At 48.8% G+C, this 23,188-nt stretch overlaps 1 protein-coding gene across 2 annotated transcripts in view; it reads left to right on the top strand.

The window, feature by feature from the left end:
* TGM2 (transglutaminase 2) overlaps positions 1–17,391 on the top strand; it is a 74,291-nt gene extending 56,900 nt beyond the window's left edge. For both annotated transcript variants that reach the window (XM_083507423.1, XM_083507424.1), the window contains 8 exons: positions 55–232; positions 1,300–1,435; positions 3,048–3,151; positions 4,015–4,254; positions 5,155–5,424; positions 12,304–12,464; positions 14,084–14,220; positions 15,467–17,391. In XM_083507423.1, the coding sequence (XP_083363549.1) occupies positions 55–232; positions 1,300–1,435; positions 3,048–3,151; positions 4,015–4,254; positions 5,155–5,424; positions 12,304–12,464; positions 14,084–14,220; positions 15,467–15,623 (1,383 nt within the window). In that variant the 3' untranslated portion in view covers positions 15,624–17,391. The remainder of the gene's footprint in view (positions 1–54; positions 233–1,299; positions 1,436–3,047; positions 3,152–4,014; positions 4,255–5,154; positions 5,425–12,303; positions 12,465–14,083; positions 14,221–15,466) is intronic.
* Positions 17,392–23,188: the final 5,797 nt, after the last annotated feature.

The raw sequence follows: 23,188 nt of genomic DNA, 5'->3' as shown, positions 1-23,188 counted from the left end.
CCTCCTGAGCCACCTGCCCACATCCTCCTCCTCTTGTTGTGTCTTGGGCTGCAGGTGAACTGCAACGATGACCAAGGCATCCTCTTTGGGCGCTGGGACAACCAGTATGACGACGGCGTGAGCCCCATGGCCTGGAACGGGAGCGTGGACATCCTCCAGAGGTGGCAGAAATATGGGTGCCAGCCGGTCCGGTACGGGCAGTGCTGGGTCTTTGCCGCTGTGGCCTGCACAGGTGAGGGGTCCTCAGTGAGGAAGCAGAAAGGGGCTGCCTCCTTGGCTCACCCCCATCACAAACAGCATTTGGGGAATACAATGGCTCTGTTGGTTTTTGTGTGTTGCCACTGCGCAGTGCCCTTGGAGTCACAGCACTCTGTTTACATTCCTGGGATTCCAGACTGTTGGAAGTCCCATGGAAGACAGGAGACGGATATGATGTTTACTGGTTTCCTGTTCCTTTGTTTTTTGGTTGCTCTCTGCTCTCACAGAGAGAGGGTGTATTTCTTTTCTGTCTGCGTAGCTTAGTAATAAAACTCTTAGCATGTAGCTCATATTTCTCGTCCTTCCCTGTGCGGGATACTCCGCGTAATGGGGAAATGTGCTTGGAGCCTTATCAGAGGCTCAGGTCGCTAATCACATCGGAGGCAATTTCAGAAGACTCGACCGGAGGAGTCGCTCGGTCGAATGCAAGTCTGACAGGCTCCTCCATGTCAAAACACACACACGCTCTCTTTTTTAAGTGCGTTGGGGGTTCTAGTATATGCTACAGCCCCCTGTTCCACCACTCTCTATAGCAGCAAGCCATTTCCTCACCTTCTCCATGGGGGACTGTGCCCAATGCCCCCTCCTATGGCAAACCGGGGGCAAACTAATAATAATAGGATGTGTTTGTGGGAGGGGGGCTATTGTTTTGTTGCTTTTGCTTTTGTTTTAGCTATTTATTTGTGTTTTTAATTTTGCATTTTTATCTTGTGAATGCCCTAAGATTTTCTGATGAAGGGCTGTATATAAATCTAATAAGTCATAAAAAAAATAAAATAAAGTTGGGCTTGGCTATCCTCCCTTTGGGAACGAGGCAGCTAGTTCTGCCTTTGTCTTCTTTGCTTGTTAATATTTCACTGTAGGACCGGAATGATTGCAGATGCAAGTACCGTATATCTGTATTGCCTTGCATGCAGTTGTGTGGATTTTTAAAGTCAGCTGTAGGAGCGAGTGTCTCCCGCATTTGGGAGCTTGGTGGGTCTGTTGGGCGTGTTCCATGGATTGTTCACCTCTTCCTCTTCTGCCCCCCTCCCTTCCCAGTGCTGAGGTCCCTGGGGATCCCCACCCGCGTGGTCACCAACTACAACTCTGCCCACGACACCAACGGCAACTTGGTCATAGAGCAGTATTTGGATGAGAATGGGAAGCTGCAGCAGGGCAACCGGGAGCTCATCTGGTGAGTGGAGGTCCGGTGGGTGTTTGGGACTCCCCGAAAATGCATGCAGCGTCTTGGACCTGTCAGTCTGATAGCTTTGCCTAACTATGAGGTGCTGGGCTCTGTCCATGAAGGAACTTTAGGGTTCCTGGTGCAGCTAGCAGGGAAGCAACAACTGAATCAACAACAACAGCTTCCTTGGAGGTTTGTAAGCAGAGGTTGGAAGGCCATCTGTCAGGGATGCTTTCAGCTGAGATTCCTGCATTGCAGGGGTTGGTCTAGATGATCCCTGGCAATCCCTTCCAACCCTACCGTACTGTTATTCTGATTAAGAATAACTTTTTGATGGTGGAATAGACTCATTTGGAAGGTGGTGAGCTCTCCTTTCTTTGAGGTTTTTCAACAGAGGTTGGAGGGCTGTCCATCTGGCATTCTTTAGTTGTGATTCCTGTATTGCATGAACCTTGGGGTCCCTTCCCATTCTATAATTCCACGATTCTCATTATAGCAGTTAATTTTGCCAAAATTAAATATTCATTTAGTTTACAAATCCATTCCTCCTTTGTGGGTATAGTTTGTGACTTCCACCTAGCAGCAATCACTGTTCTAGCAGCTGTACTTGCATATAGAAAAATTCTTTCCCCCCCTCGTGGTACCTCTTCATCTATCAATCCAAGGTGATATGTCTCTGGTTTCTTTGTTATTGATATTTTCAACATCTTCTTTAGTTCTTCGTGTACTACTATCCAAAATTTCTTAATTTCCTCACACCTCCACCACATATGTATTATTGTTCCTATTTCTCCACCACATCTCCACCACAGGTTGGATTTCAATTTATATATCTTTGCCAACTTAACTGGCAAAATTAACTGCTTTAATAAGAAATCTGTCGAATCAAAAATTAAAAAAGGAATGGAAAAGTTTTGATGAATATATGGCAAAATATTGCTCAAAAAAAGATACGCTAACATGCCTAGATTAAAATGTGAAGTACTGGATGGAAGAAAAATTAGTAAGGAAAGTTAATATGAATATATAGATGATTTGAGAAGATTGTAGAATGCAAAGATTATTGTAAATTGTATAATGTGGAGGAAATCGAGTGGGGGCGGAGGGAAGTGGGAGGAGGGAGAAAAGGATAATATGATGGATTGAGGAAATATAAATGTAAATGTATGGGGGATGGGGAGGAAATGGTGTTGGCTTTGGTACATTTGTATTGTAATGTAATATGTGAAAACCAATTAAAAAGGAATAATAATAATAAATTAAATTAAAAATAATTCTACGATTCTCCTGTTGTCGCCTCAAGTCAAAGCTGTTGTGCTGCTGGAAGCAGGCAGACATCAGCAAAGTTTGCTTTTCAGGCGTTGATAGGATTTCTCTGCTTACGAGGTGCCTGACACTTGAGCATCCCATAACGGTTTTCAAGCATCTTGCAGAGCGAGGGTGCCTGGCACTCCTCAGGAACACCTAGGAGAGAAATTCCATGGGGGGAGCTGAGAATTTTCCAGCTGGGCCTGTGCCAAACGCCTCTGGAATGCGAGGGTCCTTTGGAGAAATGCAGCGTGTGCCTCTCTTATCGGACTTCGCTCCCTCCCTCCCTCCCCCTTTTCTCTGCCTCCCACAGGAATTATCACTGCTGGAACGAATCCTGGATGACCCGCCCAGATCTCCCAGGCGGGTATGATGGCTGGCAGGCTTTGGACCCAACTCCCCAGGAAAAAAGCGAAGGTATCTCTGCCCAGAGCGCCAGCCAATATCCTCCGCCTCCATCCTAGCACCCTGCAGAGGTTTAGGGCTACAGCTCTCAGCCCCATAGGCAGGCCCCAAAGGATTTGGGCTGGGAGGAGGCTGTCTGTGTTGCTTAACTGAAGGACAGGGTAGAACTTTAATAGAAAAAAGGAATGGTGTCTGAAATGCCGGCAACGATGACAGTCGCTTATTACAGATAGGCACGTATCTATATGTACGCCGAGCCCGATACCCAATTTCCTATCATCACTTTGGCTGGGAGGTTCTGCAGAGTTGGGAATGGAGGCAGTTAAGGGACAAAGAAAAGAGGCTTGATTATGCCCCTAACGCTCCATACAGTGGGACCTTGGTTCTCAAACGTCTTGGTACTCAAACAACTTGGAACCCAAACACTGCAAACCCGGAAGTAAGTGTTCCGGTTTGCGAACTTTTTTTGGAAGCCAAATGTGCTCCATTTTGAGTGCCACACTTTCATTTTGAGTGTTACGCTGAGGTCTGTCTGTTTTTGCTATTTATTTTGCATTTTTGTTTTTGCGGTGCTTTTTTGTTTTGTTTTTGTGACTGTGTGGAACCGAGTTCAGTTACTGATTGATTGATTGATTGATTGATTGTGTGACTGCAGAACATTGTTTTTATTGCTTTCATTTTATGGATCAATGGTCTCGTTAGTAAAATTCATGTTAAATGGCTGTTTTAGGTGTTGTTTTAAAAGTCTGGAATGGATAATTCTCTTTATATATAATTTTTTTATTAGTTTTCAACATATCGTTTTCAACAATAATTAAACGCAGCCAGTGTACGTTTTAATATTCCTCTGGTCGATGGCTTCTTTCTCCTTGCAGGTGTCTACTGCTGTGGCCCCACTCCGGTCCGAGCTGTCAAGGAAGGAGACCTGAAGCTGAAGTACGACGTGAAGTTTGTCTTCGCCGAGGTCAACGCAGATGTGGCCTATTTGATGCTGCAGAGTGACATGTCTCGCAAAAGGACCACCTACTCCTCTCTGGTGGGAAAGCACATCAGCACCAAGAGCATTGGCAGGGATGCCAAGGAGGACATCACCCACAACTACAAGTACCCAGAAGGTACCCAGAGCATCTCTGGGTTGTATATAAGAGGGAGGGAGGGAGGGGGGGAGGGAGGGAGGGAGGGAGGAAAGGAGGGAATACTTGTTGTTGTTGTTTAGTTGTTTAGTGGTGTCCACTCCCATCTTCCACTGCCTCCCGCAGTTTGGTCAAACTCATGCTGGTAGCTTCGAGAACACTGTCCCACCATCTTGCCCTCTGTCGTCCCCTTCTCCTTGTGCCCTCCATCTTTCCCAACATCAGGGTCTTTTCCAGGGAGTCTTCTCTTCTCCTGAGGTGGCCAAAGTCTTGGAGCCTCAGCTTCAGGATCTGTCCTTCCCTTGAGCACTCAGGGCTGATTTCCTTAAGGATGGAGAGCTTTGATCTTCTTGCAGTCCATGGGACTCTCAAGAGTCTCCTCCAGTACCATACTAGAGGGAATGCTAGATTCAGGGATATCTATGCCTATGGAAGTCATTTTCCAAACTTTCAATAATGACAAAGTTTCATGTCTCTGAATGTAAGGACGAGGATTCACATCAGTTTCCCAAACTTCCCTATTTATTTATAAAAACATTTATAGACCGCTGTATCATTTTAAAAAAGTCAAAGCGGTTTACAACAAAAATACACAAAGCCACACACAGTACAAACCATACCATTTAAAAATATTTCTTTTAATGGACATCAAATAAGATAAATAAAATAAAATAAATAAATAAAATCCTTCCAGTAGCACCTTAGAGACCAACTAAGTTAGTTATTGGTATGAGCTTTCGTGCGCATGCACATTTGGTATCTGATACCAATAACTGGGACCTCTAAACTACAGTTATTCATGGACCTTAAGGTCCTCTGCGGGGCAGACCAGGAGAGGCGGTCCTGTAGGTACCTTAGTTGTTCCTGCTTCCATTTTTGCAGACTCAGAGGAGGAGAGGTCCGTCTTTGAGAAGGCGAAGCACCAGAAGGTCTACCCGCCATCAGAAGAGGGCTTGAAAGTCAAAATCAAGGCCTCTGAAGGGATGAACAACGGGTGCGACTTTGACGTCTTTGCCGTCATCAACAACAACACGGACACCGAGCGCCGATGTCGGCTTATGTTTGGCGCCCGGACCCTCACCTACAACGGGACGCTGGGGCCCGAATGCGGGAGCAAAGACCTGCTCAACGTCAACCTGGAGCCCTACGCAGGTAAAGACAGATGAGAGCAGGTGAACTATCTGCCTTCTCCATCCCCTAATCATATGGACCCACGAAGCTGTTGTTGTTTAGTTGTTGTTGTTGTTTAGTTGTTGTTGTTGTTTAGACGTTTAGTCGTGTCCGACTCTTCGTGACACTATGGACCAGACCACGCCAGGCCCTCCTGTCTTCCACTGCCTCCCGCAGTTTGGTCAAACTCATGCTGGTAGCTTCGAGAACACTGTCCCACCATCTTGTCCTTTGTCGTCCCCTTCTCCTTGTACCCTCCATCTTTCCCAACATCAGGGTCTTTTCCAGGGAGTCTTCTCTTCTCATGAGGTGGCCAAAGTCTTGGAGCCTCAGCTTCAGGATCTGTCCTTCCAGTGAGCACTCAGGGCTGATTTCCTTCAGAATGGAGAGGTTGGATCTTCTTGCAGTCCACGGGACTCTCCAGAGTCTCCTCCAGCACCAGAATTCAAAAGCATCCATTCAGGAATCTGGTGGGGGAGTTCAAGAATCTGGTGGGGGGGAGCCTGAGCCATTTCCCTCCCTCTATGGGGGTCCCCATGAACCTCCCCCTCCGAGTCGTGGGGCTGGGGAAAGACGGAGCAACCCCTGGCCCTGAGAGCATGGCCTGGATCCCAGGAGTCTGGAAGCAGAGCAGCTGCTGCACTTTCCGCTTTGAGTAGAACAGCAACGACTGGGTGTTGTGCTGTTGCTCCATTCTTTCTCTGGAGGCAGCAGACAGAGGATTTGCAGCAAGCCTCTTGCTCAGCAGGACCCAGCGGCCTTTGCTCCCCTCTCCAGTCTCTTCCTGGGCTGCAAGCTTTCCCTTTCCTCCCCTGCCCCTCTGTTGCTCCACATCTCCTCCAGTTGAGATGGCTTCCCTTCAGCCCAGCTGTTCCCCATCAGTCTGTGACCTCCTTGCGCTCCCAGCTCCACTTCTCCTTGTTTAGCATTCCTGCTGCGCTTCAGGAGTGACGGAATGGAAATGATCTGCATCAAGCACCCAGACCTCCTCCTCCTCCTCCTTCCCCTTTCCCTTCCCCTTCTCACAAGAGGAAGCACCGATGGGGAGCGGCTGCCTGGACATCCCTATCTCCTAGCTGCAACATCACCTCCACCGCAGCAGACATCTTCAGATGTTGGAGAGGCTTTCTTTGCCCAGGGCAGCGCCTAAATCTTTGGTGTTGCACTTTTAGCTCTCCGCATCTCTGGTTAGAACAGGTAGTTAGGACCCTCTACATCAGCGGTTCTCCACCTGTGGGTCCCCAGATGTTGTTGGACTACAACTCCCATCATCCCTGAGCTCTGGCCTTGCTAGCTAGGGGTGATGGGAGTTGTAGTTCAACAACATCTGGGGATCCACAGGTTGAGAAAGGCTGCTCTAGATCATGGGTAGGCAAAGTAAGGCCCGGGGGCCGGATCTGGCCCAATCACCTTCTCAATCCAGCCCACAGATGTTCCAGGAATCAGCATGTTTTCACATGAGTAGAATATGTCCTTATATTTAAAATGCATCTCTGGGTTATTTGTGGGGCCTGCCTGGTGTTTTTACATGAGTAGAAGGTGTGCTTTTATTTAAAGTGTGTCTCTGGGTTATTTGTGGGGCATAGGAATTTGTGTATTTATTATTATTTTTCAAAATATAGTCCGCCCCCCCCCACAAGGTCTGCGGGACAGTGGACCGCCCCCCTGCTGAAAACGTTTGCTGGCCCCTGCTCTAGATCTTCTTGGACTACAACTTCCATCCTCCTTCCTAGCCATTGGCCATGCTAGGTGCTGGGCCTGCTGGGATTTGGAGTCCTCCCATGTCTGGGGGGGTCCACAGGGCTGCCACCCCTGAGCAAGGCTGGAGGGAGCCTCTCTTTCTCAGCTGGCAACCTGAGACATCTCTTGGCAACCCCACAAGGCCATCCTAGGATGGAATTGGAGAGGGTGGCATCGTCTCCTGGTTTCGAGCAGACACACCAATGCTTGCGCATTCTTGTGAGCTGCTTGTCACTTGGCTCACGCCTCTTGGCTCCCGTCCTGTGGATTTTGGCACGAGGGCCTGGATTCACATCCTGAGGACCCAAAGTAAGTGGAAGGGGATCATTGCACTCTGAGCAGGCAATTTCCTGCCCTTTGTGGCTCCTCCAAGTGAGCAGCTGCTATTCCTTTCAGCCCATTTATATAACAGCACCTGAAAGGCGGGGTTTGGGTGGTGGGTTTCAGGCAAACAATGGGCCTTGCAGTGCTGGGGCTGGTGGAGTCAGGTTCCTTCCAAACGGCATACCTTCGCAGAGGCAAAACCGCAGAGATAAACAGCCCTTCCGGAGATGGAGACTGGCGTGAGGCTTGGCTCTCTGCCCCAGGGGAGAGAGAAGTGCTTGTTTGCTTTGAACCCGGACCAAGATTGTCACTGTGCATTCATGCAGAGGGTGTGTCGGCACAGGAGTTTTCGCTGGCCTCCTGGTCCCTGGGACCGTGGGGCTAAGAACCAAGGCGGTGGGTGTTCTTTCATTGGAACGCATTAAGTGGAGGTGGCCATCCGCCAGGGATTCCTTAGCTGTGATTTTTTGCATTGCAGGGGGTTGGAGTGGATGACCTTTGGGTTCCCCCCCAACTCTGTAATCCCATGAAACAGCTGGAGTGGTTCTTCAAATTGGTGGATCTGGCTGTGCACTGAGTGACACTCCGGCGGGAGCATGACCTCACCTTCTCTTTCGTAGAACCATAGAACTGTCTAGTGGGAATCACAAAACGCCCTCCAACCTCTGCTTTGAAATCTCCAAGGAGGGAGAGTCCCCCACTTCCTGAGGGAGTCTGTTCCACTGTTGAACAGCTCTTACTGTCAAAGTTCCTCCTCATGTTTAGTCAGAATCTCCTTTTTTGTAATTTGAAGCCATTGGTTCGAGTCCTGCCCTCCAGAGCAGGAGAAAACAAGTTGGTTCCATCTTCCTTCGGGCAGCCCTTGAGATATTTGAAAATGACTATCATATCCCCTCTAAGCCTTTCCATCTCCAGGCTAAAATACCCACCTCCACGGGGCATGTTCAACAGTGCCTAGGAGAGGCAGAGGGGCCCTTTACTAAAGAAGAACCAGCTGTGTTTTTCCTCCTCCCTCCAGATACCTTTTCCTTTTGTGCCATGTGCCTTTTAGATCATAAGCAGGGATGATCTGTGAACATTTGCAGACAGTGCAGAGAGCCTTTTTTCTGGCTGAAGAGCAAGGTGAAAATGCTACAAATAAAAGAGGCAGGCTCTGTCTTGTTCAGCTCCCTCTCTCCCCCACCCCCATCCCTGCACCCCTGGTCAGCCAGATTGCCCCAGGAAGCCCCTAAACAAACCATGCAAGCCAGAACCTTCCCCCCCTTCTCTTGCATTAAGAAAGCCTTTCCACCCTGGGGACTTCCTCTTGCTTCAGCTGGCAGGCCTAGGCCAGGATGCTCATTTGCATTACAAATGCCTTCCCCCAGTTCCAGACAAACAGCAAGAATCTAGAGGTGAGCAGCAAGGGAGGCTAGCTTCCTGGGTGAAAGCACCCACAGCCTTAGCACCCGCAGGTTGCCAGCCATTTGGAAGAGAACGCAGAGACACGTTGAGGCGAACCACAAGCTGTCGTTCAGCGCCCAAGACGGCTCAGGCAGGAATGTAGCTGTTTGGCAGAAATCCACCTTAGGATCATTGCTGGAGCATCGATGTAAGGACCAGTGGTGAGAGCCACACAGACCCCTGAGAAGCTGCGACAATCTGGGTCGCTTGAGCTTCCGAGTCGTCCTGAGGCTCCGTCTTGCTGGATATCTCCAAGCTGTGGGATTTTGGGGGTATTCCCACCCTTTGGGGACCCCCAAAGCCTCTATGCTTGCGGAGGTTAAAACCCGGTGTGCTCCCAGGCTGCTGCTATTTTGCAAGCAGGGCTTGATCTTGTACCAAATAACTCAGGTTTGCTGTTCCAGTGGATTCGGTGCTTTGGCACAACAAGCCCATTTTCCTTTAAAAAATGACCCTTTGCGGTGAGGAAATTAATGGGGAAATTCAGCGTGGGAAAACACTGGCTTGGTACAGCGCAGTTTAACCTCCCTTCAAATAGGTCGGGATGACAGCTCAGTAAACCGGTTATCTGGGAGTGACCTTGGCCAGCTCACGGATCCTCTTTGGAAAGACATGGTAGAAACTTATAAAATTATTCTCAGCATAGGGAAACTGGATAGAGAAAAGTTTCCCTCCCTCTCTGCTAACGCTGGAGCTCATGAGCATCCAATTGAAGCTGAATGTTGGAAGGTTCAGGACAGTTAAAAGAAAGTCCTTCTTCATGCAGCGCAGAGTTAAACTATGGAACTCCTTGCCACAGGAGACAGTGATGGCTCTTAACCTAGATGGCTTTAAAAGAGGACTGGACAAATTCATGGAGAAGAAAGCTATCAATGGATATTGGCCACAGCTGGAGTCAGCCATGCTTCTGAATGCCAGGAGAGTGGCTCTTATGGTCAGGTCCCGCTTGTGGGTTTCCTATAATGGGCATCTGGTCAGTCACTGCGAGAGCAGGATGCAGGACTGGATAGGACACTGGCCTGATCCAGCAGGCCCTTCTTATACAGTGGTACCTCTGGGTGAGAACAGGATCCGTTCCGGAGCCCCATTCGCATCCTGAATAGAACGTAAGATGCAACTGTGTGTCTGTGCGTGTGCGGGTCGCATTTTGCCGCTTCTGCACATGTGCGTGATGTCATTTTGAGCGTCTGCGCATGTGTGAGCAGCAAAACCCAGAAGTAACGGGCTCCGTTACTTCCGGGTCGCTGCAGAGCGTAACTTGAAAATGCTCAATCTGAAGCACATTTAACCCGAGGTATGACTGTATTCTTAACTCCTGGGGGAATTGTCCAAAATCCATCTCTATGTCTGAAAGCTTTAAGTGGTGTGTTCTATTTGCATCCTATTAATACCCCAGAGTTTTAGTCCTCTCCAAGTTTTCCATTTCAGCTGCAATTCTGAATTAAAGAATCAGAAAGCTGAAGAAGCAAGGCATGGGAATGACAGCAGAAAAAGCAAACTTTCTCTCTCTCTCTCTCTCTCTCTCTCTCTCTCTCTCTCTCTCTCTGCATTCTTTCATTTAGAAGTGACGTGTTTTCTTCCAGAGCTGGGAAGGAATCCGATATGCTTTGATCCAACACTTTCTGATGGCGCTCTAGCATTTTACGTGCACCAGAAACCTTTTACAAGTGCAACTTCCACTTGACCTGCCTGCGTTAACTGGGCCTTATCTTAAAGACCCTTGCCATTAGGCAGACTTTGGAAGAGATTTAAAAACAAAAACCCACAAGATCCCTAAAGGGGGAAACTCTGCAAGACTTAGAGGCATAAACCCAGAGTCTTGGCCAAATGCATCCTAGGGCAGCTAATTTGCGTCTGGCCCCCTGCTGGACACAGCTGGGTTTGGGGAGCCGTCATGGCTTTGAAGTGCACCCAGATGTCTATTGCATTGAGGGCCAAAGAGAGATCAGGACAGTTGCATGGCTGTCACTCAACGCAGCAGCAGGAGACCCACATCCATGCCCCTCCCCAAACTACTGGGTGAAATAGGAGACATGCAAAGGGAAATGGTTAGAGGGACGCAGGTGGCGCTGTGGGTTAAACCACTGAGCCTAGGACTTGCCGATCAGAAGGTTGGCGGTTCGAATCCCCACAACGGGGTGAGCTCCCGTTGCTCGGTCCCTGCTCCTGCCAACCTAGCAGTTCGAAAACACGTCAAAGTGCAAGTAGATAAATAGGTACTGCTCCGTCGGGAAGGTAAACGGCGTTTCCGTGCACTGCTCTGGTTCGCCAGAAGCGGCTTAGTCATACTGGCCACATGACCCGGAAGCTGTACGCCGGCTCCCTCGGCCAATAAAGCGAGATGAGCGCCTCAACCCCAGAGTCGGTCACGACTGGACCTAATGGTCAGGGGTCCCTTTACCTAACAGGAAATGGTTAAACTCACCATCTTCCTACTAGGTGGGCAGAGCAGGAAGAGCCACAGCTCAGTGGGAGAGCACCTGTTTTGCATGCAGAAGGTTCCTGGTTCAATCCCCAACATCTCCAGACAGGGCTGGGGAAAATGACTAAGCCATGAAAGCCAGGAGGGCTGCTGCCAGTCAGTGTAGACAATACTAAACTCGGTGGGCCATTGGACTGGCTCAGTAGAGGGCAACTTTCTATGTTTGAAGGGGGAACGGGAGAACTCATGAGCAAGAAATCGGGCCCTCAAATTTCAGCGTCACCCTGTGCGGTGCTAAAATTCAGCACCCCCGCTACCCTAAAACTGCCCCCGCGACTGCATATGACCTCCAGGGTCAGGGTTCAACATGCTTTGGAGAACATCAGCCCGAGAGGGTGATGGCCCTCGTCTCCCGCTTGTGGGTCTCCCAGAGACATCTGGTGGTCCACAATGAGACAAAGGATGCTGGCTGAGATAGACCAATGGCATAGGGAACCTTTGGGCAGCCTGATGTCACTGGATTTCAGCTCCCAGAAGCCCCAGCAAGCATGGCCAATGGTCAGGGATGATGGGAGCAACATCTGGAAGGCCAGAGGTTCCCCACACCTGATAGAGGCCTTTGGTCTGGTCCCACAGGGTTCTCCCTATATTCTGAAGGAGATACGAGGCTGGTGCCCTCAACCCATGTGCATATGGGCTGGTTTTTGTGTGTGATGCTGCATCCAGAATGCTTTCTCCCTCCTGAGGTTACATGGCTGGTTTCTCCCAGCTGTGGTTCTACCCAGCGGTCAGCTGGGTATGTGCAAGAGAGGGTCCCTCACGCTGTCTTTACATGATGTTGTGGAATCTTCTTAAAACTGGAGGAGATCCAAGGAATCTGGATTCTGTCTTTGGCAAAGTTCATGTTCTTTCTTCTTCTTCTTCCTCTCCAGAGAGGGTCGTCCCCTTGCGCATCCTCTACGAGAAGTATGGTGACTGCCTGACGCAGGACAATATGATCAAGGTGATGGCTCTCCTGAAGGAGCACGAGACCAACGAGATCGTCCTCGAGTCCAGGAACATCTATGTCAAAAACCCAGATATCAAAGTCCGGGTAAGGCAAATTTGCATGGGCATTTCATGGCTGCTTCTGGGACGTGGGTGCCCTGGGCATAACCACATTGTAGATGTTATGGACTGAGTTGAATAGGATCCAAACTGCAGCAGTCTGATTGGTCCTAGAACAATAGGATTCAGAATGCAGCAGTCTGATTGGTCCACAGGAGCCACCCAATCCAGCTCCAAGTGGAAGTGAATCCGCAACCTGATTGGCCTACAGGAGAATCCCAGAATTAGCCAATCACATGGGGCCCATTGTGTAAATAATGTATATAAAGCAGAAATTTCGGGGGAACTTCCATTCCTCAACTCCCCAAATCCACACTCAACTCCAAGTATATTTCAGTAGAGTTGGAAAGGGTCATCTAGCAATGGCGTAGCGTGGGGGGTGCAGGGGGGGCCGGCCGCACCGGGCGCAACATCTGGGGGGGGCACTCGCACTCGCAGCTCTCTGCCCCTACCTGGCTCACTCACTCTCTCTCACTGCAGTGCTGGCTGTGTGAATCCGATCCGAGCCACTGGGTCGCCACCCACTGTGGAGGGGGTGGGTGCCAGGCGTGCGGTGCGGAGAGAGAGCGAGGGACTATCTGGGGGAGGGACAGTGCAGCGGCCGCCCAGCGCAGCGCTGAGCGCGGGAGAGAACCACACCAGACCAGACCAGGCAGCAGCAAGAAGAAGCTGGCAGCGGCGGCAGGTTAGGGGTTAGGGGGCGCAAATTACTTGCCTTGCCCCGGGTGCTGACAACCTACGCTACGCCGCTGTCATCTAGTCCAAGCCTCTGCAATGCAGGAAAAAATCCCCTGCAGGTTTTTTTTTTTGGGGGGGGGGGGAGAGAGAGAGAGAGAGAGAGAGAGAGAGAGAGACAGATGTTGAGTCCAGACTGTGCAGCTTAATGAAATTCTGCTAGGGACCTGTGTCGTTCCTCTGTGTTTGCCAGAGAGAATGACAAAGTATCACATGAGCAGGATCTTGTTGTTAGAAGCTATTGTAGGGGAAGAGATAAGGAAGTTAGAAGAAGGAAGGATGTATTGTCATATCTGGACATCGCTTCCCCCATGCTTAAAGGTAAAGGGACCCCTGATCATTAGGTCCAGTCCGATTCTGGGGTTGTGGCGCTCATCTCGCTTTCTCGCCGAGGGAACCGGCGTGCAGCTTCTGGGTCATGTGGCCAGCATAACTAAGCTGCTTCTGGCGAACCAGAGCAGCGCACGGAAACGCCGTTTACCTTCCCGCCAGAGCGGTACCTATTTATCTACATGCACTTTGACATGCTTTCGAACTGCTAGGTTGGCAGGAGCAGGGACCGAACAACGGGAGCTCACCCCATTGTGGGGATTCGAGCTGCCGACCTTCTGATCGGCAAGTCTTAGGCTCTGTGGTTTAACCCACAGTGCCACCCGCTTATAGGTGCATAAATGTTTGTGCTCTTTTCATATTTGTCCCGCTGCCCATCAACTCCTTGCTGGCTGAGCTCGTGTTGCCCTGGCCTTGCAACGCCTAAGTAAATGTCCTGTTTTGTTGACCCCTGGAATCTGGCTGAACCCAAAGGCTATTGGGCACTGAACCCCAATATTTCCCCATCAGGCTGAGCTTTCTCCTCTTTTCCAAATGCAGATCTTGGGGGAGCCAGTTCAGAAATGCAGGCTGGTGGCCGAGCTGACACTGAAGAACCCCCTTCCGACCCCCCTGAATGGCTGCCTCTTCGCCGTCGAGGGTGCCGGCCTGACAGAAGGGCAGAAGATCCAGGAGCTGTGAGTTTTCCCCAACCACATCTTCTGGTTCTCAATACCAACACTTCCAAGACACGAACCAGGGCTGTTGATGCCCAATTCAGTTGTGGAAGGGGAAAAGGGGGAAAGGCTTGATTCTGCAAGCAGAGCAGCCTTTGGGCGTTCCAGGAGTTGCAGTGGTGAGAGAGAGGGAGAAGAAGTTTTCTCAAACCAACCATGCATAATTTCACAAACGTCTATCGTGTTGCCTCTCACTGGCCTTTTTGCTCAGCTAAGAAGCCTGAAAAACGGCAGCCTTCCTTTGTAGGGAAGTGGTTCTGATCCCTTGGACCACTGGATCATAACAAAAGGAAGTGAATATAAAACTACCGGCATCATGATGTCATTCTACAAATCTATGATGCAACCACATTTGCAGTACAGTCGTACATTGGATCCCGAATGTTTTGGCTCCCGCAAACCTGCAAGTGAGCGTTCCAATTTGCAAACGTTCTTTGGAACCCAAACGTCCGACAAGACTTCCACAGCTTCCGATTGGCTACAGGAGCTTCCTGCAGCCAATCGGAAGCCGCGCCTTGGTTTCTGAATGTTTTGGAAGTCGAACGGACTTCCGGTACGGATTCCGTTCAACTTCCCGGATACGACTGTACTGTGTGACGTTCTGGTCACCTTGCCTCAAAAAGGATATTGCCACCAGAATTTTTCCTCCCTCTCTCAGAACTCTGGAACATGTGGACTTTCAAGGAAACTTTTATCAGGAAAGATAAAATTACTTCTTCTTGCAGTGCAAAGTTAAACTATGGAACTCATTCCCACCAGATTAGATAACTTCGTGGAGGAGGAAAGGGTTACTGAGGGCTCCTAGCCCTGAGGGCTGTTGGAAGCCGCCCAGAGTGGCTGGGGAAGCCCAGCCAGATAATAATAATAATAATAATAATAATAATAATAATAATAATAATAATAATAATAACAACATTTTATTTATAGCTCGCCCTCCCCAGCCGAAGCTGGGCTCAGAGTGGCTAACAACAGTAAAATAATACAGATGGGCAGGGTATAAATAATAAATTTGTTTTTGTTATTATTGTTATTGCTCCACGGTCAGAGGCAGCAATGCTTCTGAATACGCGTTGATGGAAACTCTGGGAAGGGAAAGGGCTCTTGTGTTGACGTTCTGCTGGACTCGCTGGGCCCTGGGCCTGATCCAGCGGACTCTTCTGATGAGCGTAGGTTGACCTCGTGTGTCCCCCTTCCCCTCTCTCCGCAGGGACAGCCCCGTCGGGCCGGGTGAGGACGCCAAGGTGAGGGTGGAGTTCGTGCCCCGCCAGTCGGGCCTGAGGAAGCTGGTGGTGGATTTCGAGAGCGACAAGCTGAAGGGGGTGAAGGGCTACCGGAACGTCATCATCGCCCCCCTGCCCAAATGATGTGCCGCCCCGCCCTGCCCGGGAGGGAAGAGGGTTGCTTTGCTGGCCCGGCCTGAAATCCATCGCCTGAGCCACCTCTTTAGAAAGATGGGTGATTCCGGCAGCAACGGGGACCCTGGAAAACTCCCCCACTGTACACTCAAATGTGACAATATTGCAAGGAGCCATCACCCCCAACTGCTCCTTCACCAAGGAGCCGAAATTTGGTCCTAGCTAGACCCTCCCCTGAAAAAAAAAGATATATTTTTGTGGCTTTTTCAAAGAATCGTAGTTAGAATTGACCTCCAGAGGTCATCTAGTCCAACCCCCTGCAGTGCAGGAATTACGGCTGAAGAATCCCAGTTGGAAAACCTCCAGAGGAGTCTAGAAAGTTCCTCCTGGTGTCATTTGCACACACAGCAGAAATGTATCGCTTTGGGCCACAGACGGGGCGGGTACTTTTTGAGAGTTCCCCCGTGAAAAATGACATCACACGCAAAACTGCCCCCCAGCAGCGCCTGGCAAGTTTGCAGACTCCCTGGGCTGCTGGTTTTCTGTCTTCAAGGGAGTTGGAGCAATAAATAAAACTCCGTCCTTCCACCTCAGGAGGACTTGAACCCCTTATCTCCCCTCTGTCTGCTGTGTCCGTAAGACAGGAATATCTCCTGCTCAGAAATGGGTGGCCCTTAATGTCCAGCTGTCTGCAGCCCCAACAAAATGTGACATGCCCTTCCCCGAAGTCGCAGGGGAGAGGGACGCAAATATTGTAAGCTGCTTGCTGCATCATGCCAAAAATAAAGAAAATAATATATATCTAGACTCCAGCACCAGCAGCCACCAGAAATGTACGGCAGCAAGTACAGACTTCTGCATCCTGTTCTCAAATCCTGATCATCAAATGCCTCTATTGGGAAACCCGCAAGCGGCATTCGAACACAGAACCCCTCTCCACTCCTGCAGTTTAGTAGCTAGTAGCCATCAATAGTCTCCTCCCCCTCCAGGAATTTGCCCCGCCCTCTTTTAAAGTTGGTCCCTGCCCCATGTGGGAGGGAGTTCCGCAGTCTAACCGTTCACCAAGGCCCAGGGTTTCGCATTGATGGCACAAGCGCTTTGTCTAAAAACTGTGGCGAGCGGAGTTTTATTTCGTGTTTGAAACCAGGGAAGATCTGGCTGGGTGGGACAGGAGAAGGACTCGGAAGAAGGAGTCTGCCAACGACCGTCAGATAAACAGAGACGTCAAAGGCACTCAGCGCTGCCAAGACAGATGCTGGCCAGAGACACCAGCTCTTCTTGGGCTTAGAAGCACCAGCCTCAAATCCTTTCCCTGGGCCATCTTTAAGTATTTAGCCAGAGAAACAAACTCTCTGTGTTTGTTAAAAGGCATGGCAGGGGGGGAAATGAAAATTGAGAGCCAGGACTGTGGAGAAGGCAGGCAGGCAGAGAAAGCAGCTTTCTTACCCCTTCCACTGCGGTTTCTGGGGAACAGAAAGACAAGCGCAATTTCTTGGTGGAGGCATTTCTTGCTAAGAAGCTCCCAGGAAAAAAATTCATTTATTTTTTTAAAAAGCTGACCCAAGAAGCAAAGGGCTTAATAATGTGAGCAATGTAACATGTACATACCTATAGATATATTTGCGTACCGTGATGCTAATCTCAAATGTGCAGAGGAGAAGGTGGTTTGCTGGCTTCGCTTGATCCTTTCTAGCTGACGCTCGCGGCAAATGCTGTGTTCTCAGAGTGGAACTGAACTATGCAATCACTGAATAAAGAGTTAATTTTTCACCTTCAACATTTCTCTGGAGCACTCTCCTCTCCTTTCCACAACCATAAATGACTTCCTTGCTACTCTACATGGGGCTGGGGTGTGGGTGTGTTTTCCTAGGGGGGTACCTCAAATAATTTCAGACCCTCATGAGTGTCCCTATTATCCAGCGACAGTCCCGGATTTATAGAAGCCCTCCAAGTTTCTGACTTGATCCTGGAATCTCCCACTTTTCCTTAGGACATCCCTATTTCCATCAGAGAAAGATTGGAAGGTATGGTGGTAATAATGATAACAACAACAACAACAATAATTTATTTGTACCCTGCCCATCTGATTGGGTTGCCCCAGCTACTCCAGGTGGATTCCAGCAGATATAAAAACGTAATAAAACACGAAACACTAAAAAGCTTCCCTATACAGGTGTATTCTAAAGGTTATGTAGTTACTCCTCTCCTTGGTGACTATTGTGAGGGTGTTTCACAGGGTGGGTGCCACCACCGAGAAGGCCTGTGAAATGATGGAGGCTGTGTCATTTTTGCAGCCCCAGTTAACAGGGTCAATACTTACGATTGCACAGCCCGTGGCACTTCAAAGATACCCACTTAGTCATCACTGCAGCATAAGAAGAGCACGCAGGATCAGGCCAATGTCCCATCCCGGCCAGGATCAGAAGCATCACAGCCTGTGACGGTGGCAGCAGAGAAGAGCTTGTAGCCTTCAGTAGGTTTCTTTTCCATAATCCTCTTTTAAACCACTGCCTCCTGGGGCAGGGAGTTCCACAGTTTAATTGCCGTATTTTTCGCTCCATAAGACACACTTTTTTCCTCCTAAAAAGTAAGGGGAAATGTCTGTGCATCTTATGGAGCGAATGCGTGGTCCCTGGAGCCGAATTGCCCAGGGGCAAAAAGCAGGTCGTGCTTTTTTTTATTAGAAAGAGGGAAGGGGGTGTTGAAACAAAGCCGCCGAGCAGCTGATCAGCAAGCGATTGGGAGGGAGATAAGGGACTCTAGCAATAAAGGAGGCTGCCTGGGAGGGGGGAGTTAAAGACAGCAAACTTGCAAGGAGAAGAGACAGGAATACAAACAAGCAATGAGGAGAGAAATTAGAAGAAAAGGAGGAGCAAAAAACTGCTCCAGCTAAGGAAAAGACACTAAGGCAAACAAGAGGGAAGGGGGTGTTGAAAGGAAGCAGCTGATCGGTGGGATCGGGAGAGAGATAAGGGACCTAGAGATAAAGGAGGCTGCCTGGGAGGGGGGAGGTAAAAGCCCATGGATCCTCAGGATTTTTGCATTGGGTCACCTCAAATTCACCATCAGATCACATAGAATGTCCATGGCTACAGCCTGCCCCCCCAAATCACACACCCACTGTTGCGTGGGGCCGCAATGGTGCAAAAACGTGGTTACAAAGGACGGATCCACATTGATCCTCAGGATTTTTGCATTGGGCTACCCCAAACTCACCGTCAGATCATGTCTCTGTGGCCACAGCATGAACCACAAAAATCATACATCCACTGTTCAGAATATTTTTCTTTCTTGTATTCCTCCTCTAAAAACTAGGCGCGTCTTATGGTCAGGTGCGTCTTATGGAGCGAAAAATACGGTATGCCCCGGGACCCAGCGGCTGAACAGGCCCAAGTGGAGGGTCCTCAGGAGTAGCTGGGAGAAAGTTGGGGGGGGGAGAGACCTTTTTGTGTTGCCAGAATGCAGAACTGAGCGCAGTGAAAACTTCTCAGGACCAGCCTTATCATGACAGCTGTCCGTGGGCAGAGTAAAGAATTCCATCATCCTTGGAAATAAAAGGATTTTGCAGCCTCTTTGAAACCAGCTGCCTCCATGATGACCTGACCCTGATGGAAACGGGGGGGTTATCTCTGCATTCTTGAGCCAGGCAGCTCAAGGCAGAGGCAATGAAGGTAAATTCTGCCCATGTTTCCCAGTGCCAGGCGCTGGGAGAACTTCAAAGGGCTGGCCAGGCAGCAAACTCCACAGAAAGCGATGGAAGAAAACATCTCCTTCCTGGGAGGTTTTTAAGCTGAGGTCAGATGGCGATTTGTCATGGACGCTTTAGCTGAGATTCCTGCATTGGGGTTCCTTCCAACTCTGATTCTATGATTCTAGTATATATAAATTTTTTATTAGTTTTTTAACATATCATTTTCAACAGTAATTAAACATACTTTTACATCTTATTCAAATTTTTGACTTCCATCAATTCTGTCTGAAAATTTTCCAATCTAATCTCTTAGTATGCATTTCTTATCTTCCCTATTACATTTCAAACTCATAACCAATATCTCTATCTTTTTCTACTTCGTAACACTTCATATATTTCTCCTTACAAAACTTCTTGTAGTCCTACTAGCGTAATTTGTTGGTTACAGTCACTCTTCAAATAATTCATATACTTCTTCCAATCTTCTGTAAATCTCTGGTCCTGCAGGTTTCGAATCCTTCCTGTCATTTTGTCCAATTCTGCGTCGTCCATTAATTTCGTCTGCCATTCTTCTTTTGTCAGAATTTCTTCTTGTTTCCGTTTCTGGGCTAACAATACTCTTGCCACAGTTGTTGCATATAAAAACAATTTAACATCTTGCCTATTAATGTTCTGACCTAAAATACCAAGTAAAAATGCTTGTTTTTTTATAAAAAAAGTATATTTCAACATCTTTTTCATCTCATTATATATCATTTCCCAGAAGTTCTTTACTTTTTTACATTCCCACCACATATGATAAAATGTTCCTTCCTTTTCTTTACATTTCCAACATTTATTATTTGTCTTACACATTTTAGCTAATTTCACTGGTGTAATATACCATCTATACAACAGTTCCATGGTTCTAGGGCAGTGCGGTGCAGTGGTTAGGGTGACAGACTGCTAGGACCTGGAAGTGACCAGGATTCAAATCCCCGCTTGGCCATGAAGCTCACTGGTCATGACCTTGGGCCACAACCTCGCAGGGTTGCCGTCGCAGGGACAGAAAGGGGAAGAGGAGAACGATGTATGAGCTCCCTGGAGGGGCGTATCTGAAAGCAATAAATAAACAAATAATGGGGGATTCTTTGCATTGCAGGGGGCTGGACTAGAGGACCTTTGGGGTTCCCTCCCAACTGTAACTGTGTGGGTAATGCTAATGGCAGGTACACACAGAATTTTACTGTACCTATTTTGTGGGTAAAACACCTCCTGCCTTGCTCTTCTTTTGAATCCAAGTCGCTTGGGGTTGCCCTGGGCGAGAGAAAGCTGCTAAGGTTTCCTAGCCCCACTCGAGCCTGCCTGAAGGGGGCTCTGGCTTCCCCCTTGGAGCAATGGGGCTGGCGGGGCAGAAGGCAGGGAGACCCACAGCCGGAGAGCCAGAGCCAGCAAGAAGCAGAGTCCACAGCCGGCAGTTGCATCCTCACCTCTAGAAGCATAAGGACAGGAGGAGAGCTGAATCAGGCCAGCCAGCCCAGCCTCCTGTTCCCACAGGGGCCAAAGGGAAACCCCTGAGAAGGACCTGAGCAGAAGAGCAGCTCTCCCCTTCCTTTTATCTGTCCTGCTTCAATGTGTGATAGGAATTTTGAGGTCTTAGATCTATGTTAAACATTCATAAGTGTACCAACCAAGCACGTACATAGATCAGCACAGGAAGACCGACCTGAAACCATTTTGATTCCCAAACTGACCAAAAGTTTTCTCTGCAAGGTCAAGGAAAATGGAAAAGCCTCCCCATTGTCTTTTCCTTCACAAATCCTAACGGTATGTATGTGTATGAATAGGGTGATCCTGTGACCTGGCTCAGAAATTAAGTATTTATCATTACAAAAGACTTGCCAGGCTCCCCAGGTTATCCAATCAAGTGAGCATTAACAGGTAACCTGTCAGATGAGATAAACAACGCACTCAGATTTCTGCTGTAGACCGCCTTTTCTGTGATGTAGGTACGATATATCTGGGGGCTGGTCTTAGGTTACACCTCTTCTGTGATGTAGGTATGATGTATGGAGGGGTGGTCTGGAATTCCAGGGCAGGGAATTTAAAATGTCTATATAAGGGCAGGCACACCTTGGTTCTGGGTTCTTCCTCCTTTCCTGCGTGTGAGGGGAGGACCCTGTTGCAACAGATCAATAAAGATCAGGCTTACTAGCTGCTTTGCTTCTCAATATTCTCTGCTTGGCCTCTGTTATTTTCTCCTACCAATAGGGAACCTATGTAAGGACTCTATATGGGCTCTTGGATACCCCATAAGGGAAAAAGGGCAGATTTTGTTTACAATGTTAACGGAAAAATCTGAGGGCTCCCTTGGACAAAAACAAAGACACCAACCAGGATAACTTGGAGCAAAACAGCAGCCTGTAGGCTTGGCCTTTACTGATCTGTTGCAACAGGGTGCTCCCCTCACTTGCAGGAGAGAGGAAGGACCCAGAAAAATGGTGCGCAAGGCCTTATAAAGAAGTTTGAAATTGCCACCCTGTAGATCAAGACCACCCCCAGAAACATCATACATACATCACAGAAGGGGTGTAACCTAAGACCACCCCTCAGATACATCACACCATAGCTGTCAACTTACAGATTTGAAAATAAGGGACCAGCAGCCTTGAAAATAAGGGACCAGCAGCCAAAATAAGGGACCTGCAGCCTCACCTGTTCCAGGCACTCCAGTCTTCCTGTCCTCCTGCAGTCTGGTCAAACTCATGCTGGTAGCTTCGAGAACACTGTCCAACCAACTTTGTAACCAGAGGTTCAACTGAATAGAATCTGAATCACATGCACCACAAGGCCTATGCAGCCTCAGCTTAAGATGGCTCCCCGGCCTGGCCCTAGCTTTGCACTGCAAAGTTTGCAGCAGCACGTGCAACAAAATGGCGTCCAGCATTCAAAAACCTCCTCAGCTTGCATTAACTAGCCACACACAAGGCATGCAAGCTCCACCCCTCATTCGTTCTTAGACTTCTTATTGGGTGAGCAACACAGCCAAGCAACAGTTGGAGCCTCCCTTCTCCCTGGCCGGCAGGGAGGGAGGGAGGGAGAGGAGCTGCTTCCTTTGAAATTTAAGGGACATCATTTAAGGGACATTTAAGGGACACCCATCAATAAGGGACAGCAGCGGGACATGGTGCTGGAATAAGGGACTGTCCCTTCAAATAAGGGACACTTGACACTTGACAGCTATGCATCACACCTACATCACAGAAAGGAGGGGTTGAGGGAGGAGTTGTGGTGGTAACCTGAGTGTCCTGTCACCTGGCTGGTTCCCCCTTTCCCCCTCCCCATGAATACTTTCCAGGTGACAGAGGGGAGTTTGCAGTTTCCTGCCCCCAGAGGGAAGAGCTGATTATTGTCCTTTGTTCCAGTCCGTGCTGAATCCACTCCCATATGCAAGTTCTTTGTGACCTTGATGGTCTTCTGTCTAGGACCATCAGGGTTGGCATAGCGACTGGGCAGGGCTCCTGTGGATGTGCTGGTATGCTCAAGGGATTATGGCTGCCCTGTATCAAACCTTCCCCATTTTTCAGTTACAGATAGGTAGCCGTGTTGGTCTGCCATAGTCAAAATAAAAAAAATCCTTCCAGTAGCACCTTAAAGACCAACTAAGTTAGTTCTTGGTATGAGCTTTTGTGTGCATGCACACTTCTTCAGATACACTTCTTCACACTTCTTCAGATACACTTCTTCACACTTCTTCAGATACTTCAGGTATCTGAAGAAGTGTGCATGCACACGAAAGCTCATACCAAGAACTAACTTAGTTGGTCTTTAAGGTGCTACTGGAAGGAATTTTTTTATTCTTCCCCATTTTGTAGTCCTTCCTTCATGGAGTAAAATAAAAGTG

The sequence above is a fragment of the Podarcis liolepis genome (genome assembly GCF_965112155.1).
Source record: "Podarcis liolepis genome assembly, chromosome: 6".
NCBI lineage: Eukaryota > Metazoa > Chordata > Lepidosauria > Squamata > Lacertidae > Podarcis > Podarcis liolepis.
The sequence above is the reverse complement of the archived record's forward strand: the minus strand, read 5'-3'. Positions and strand labels throughout refer to the sequence as shown.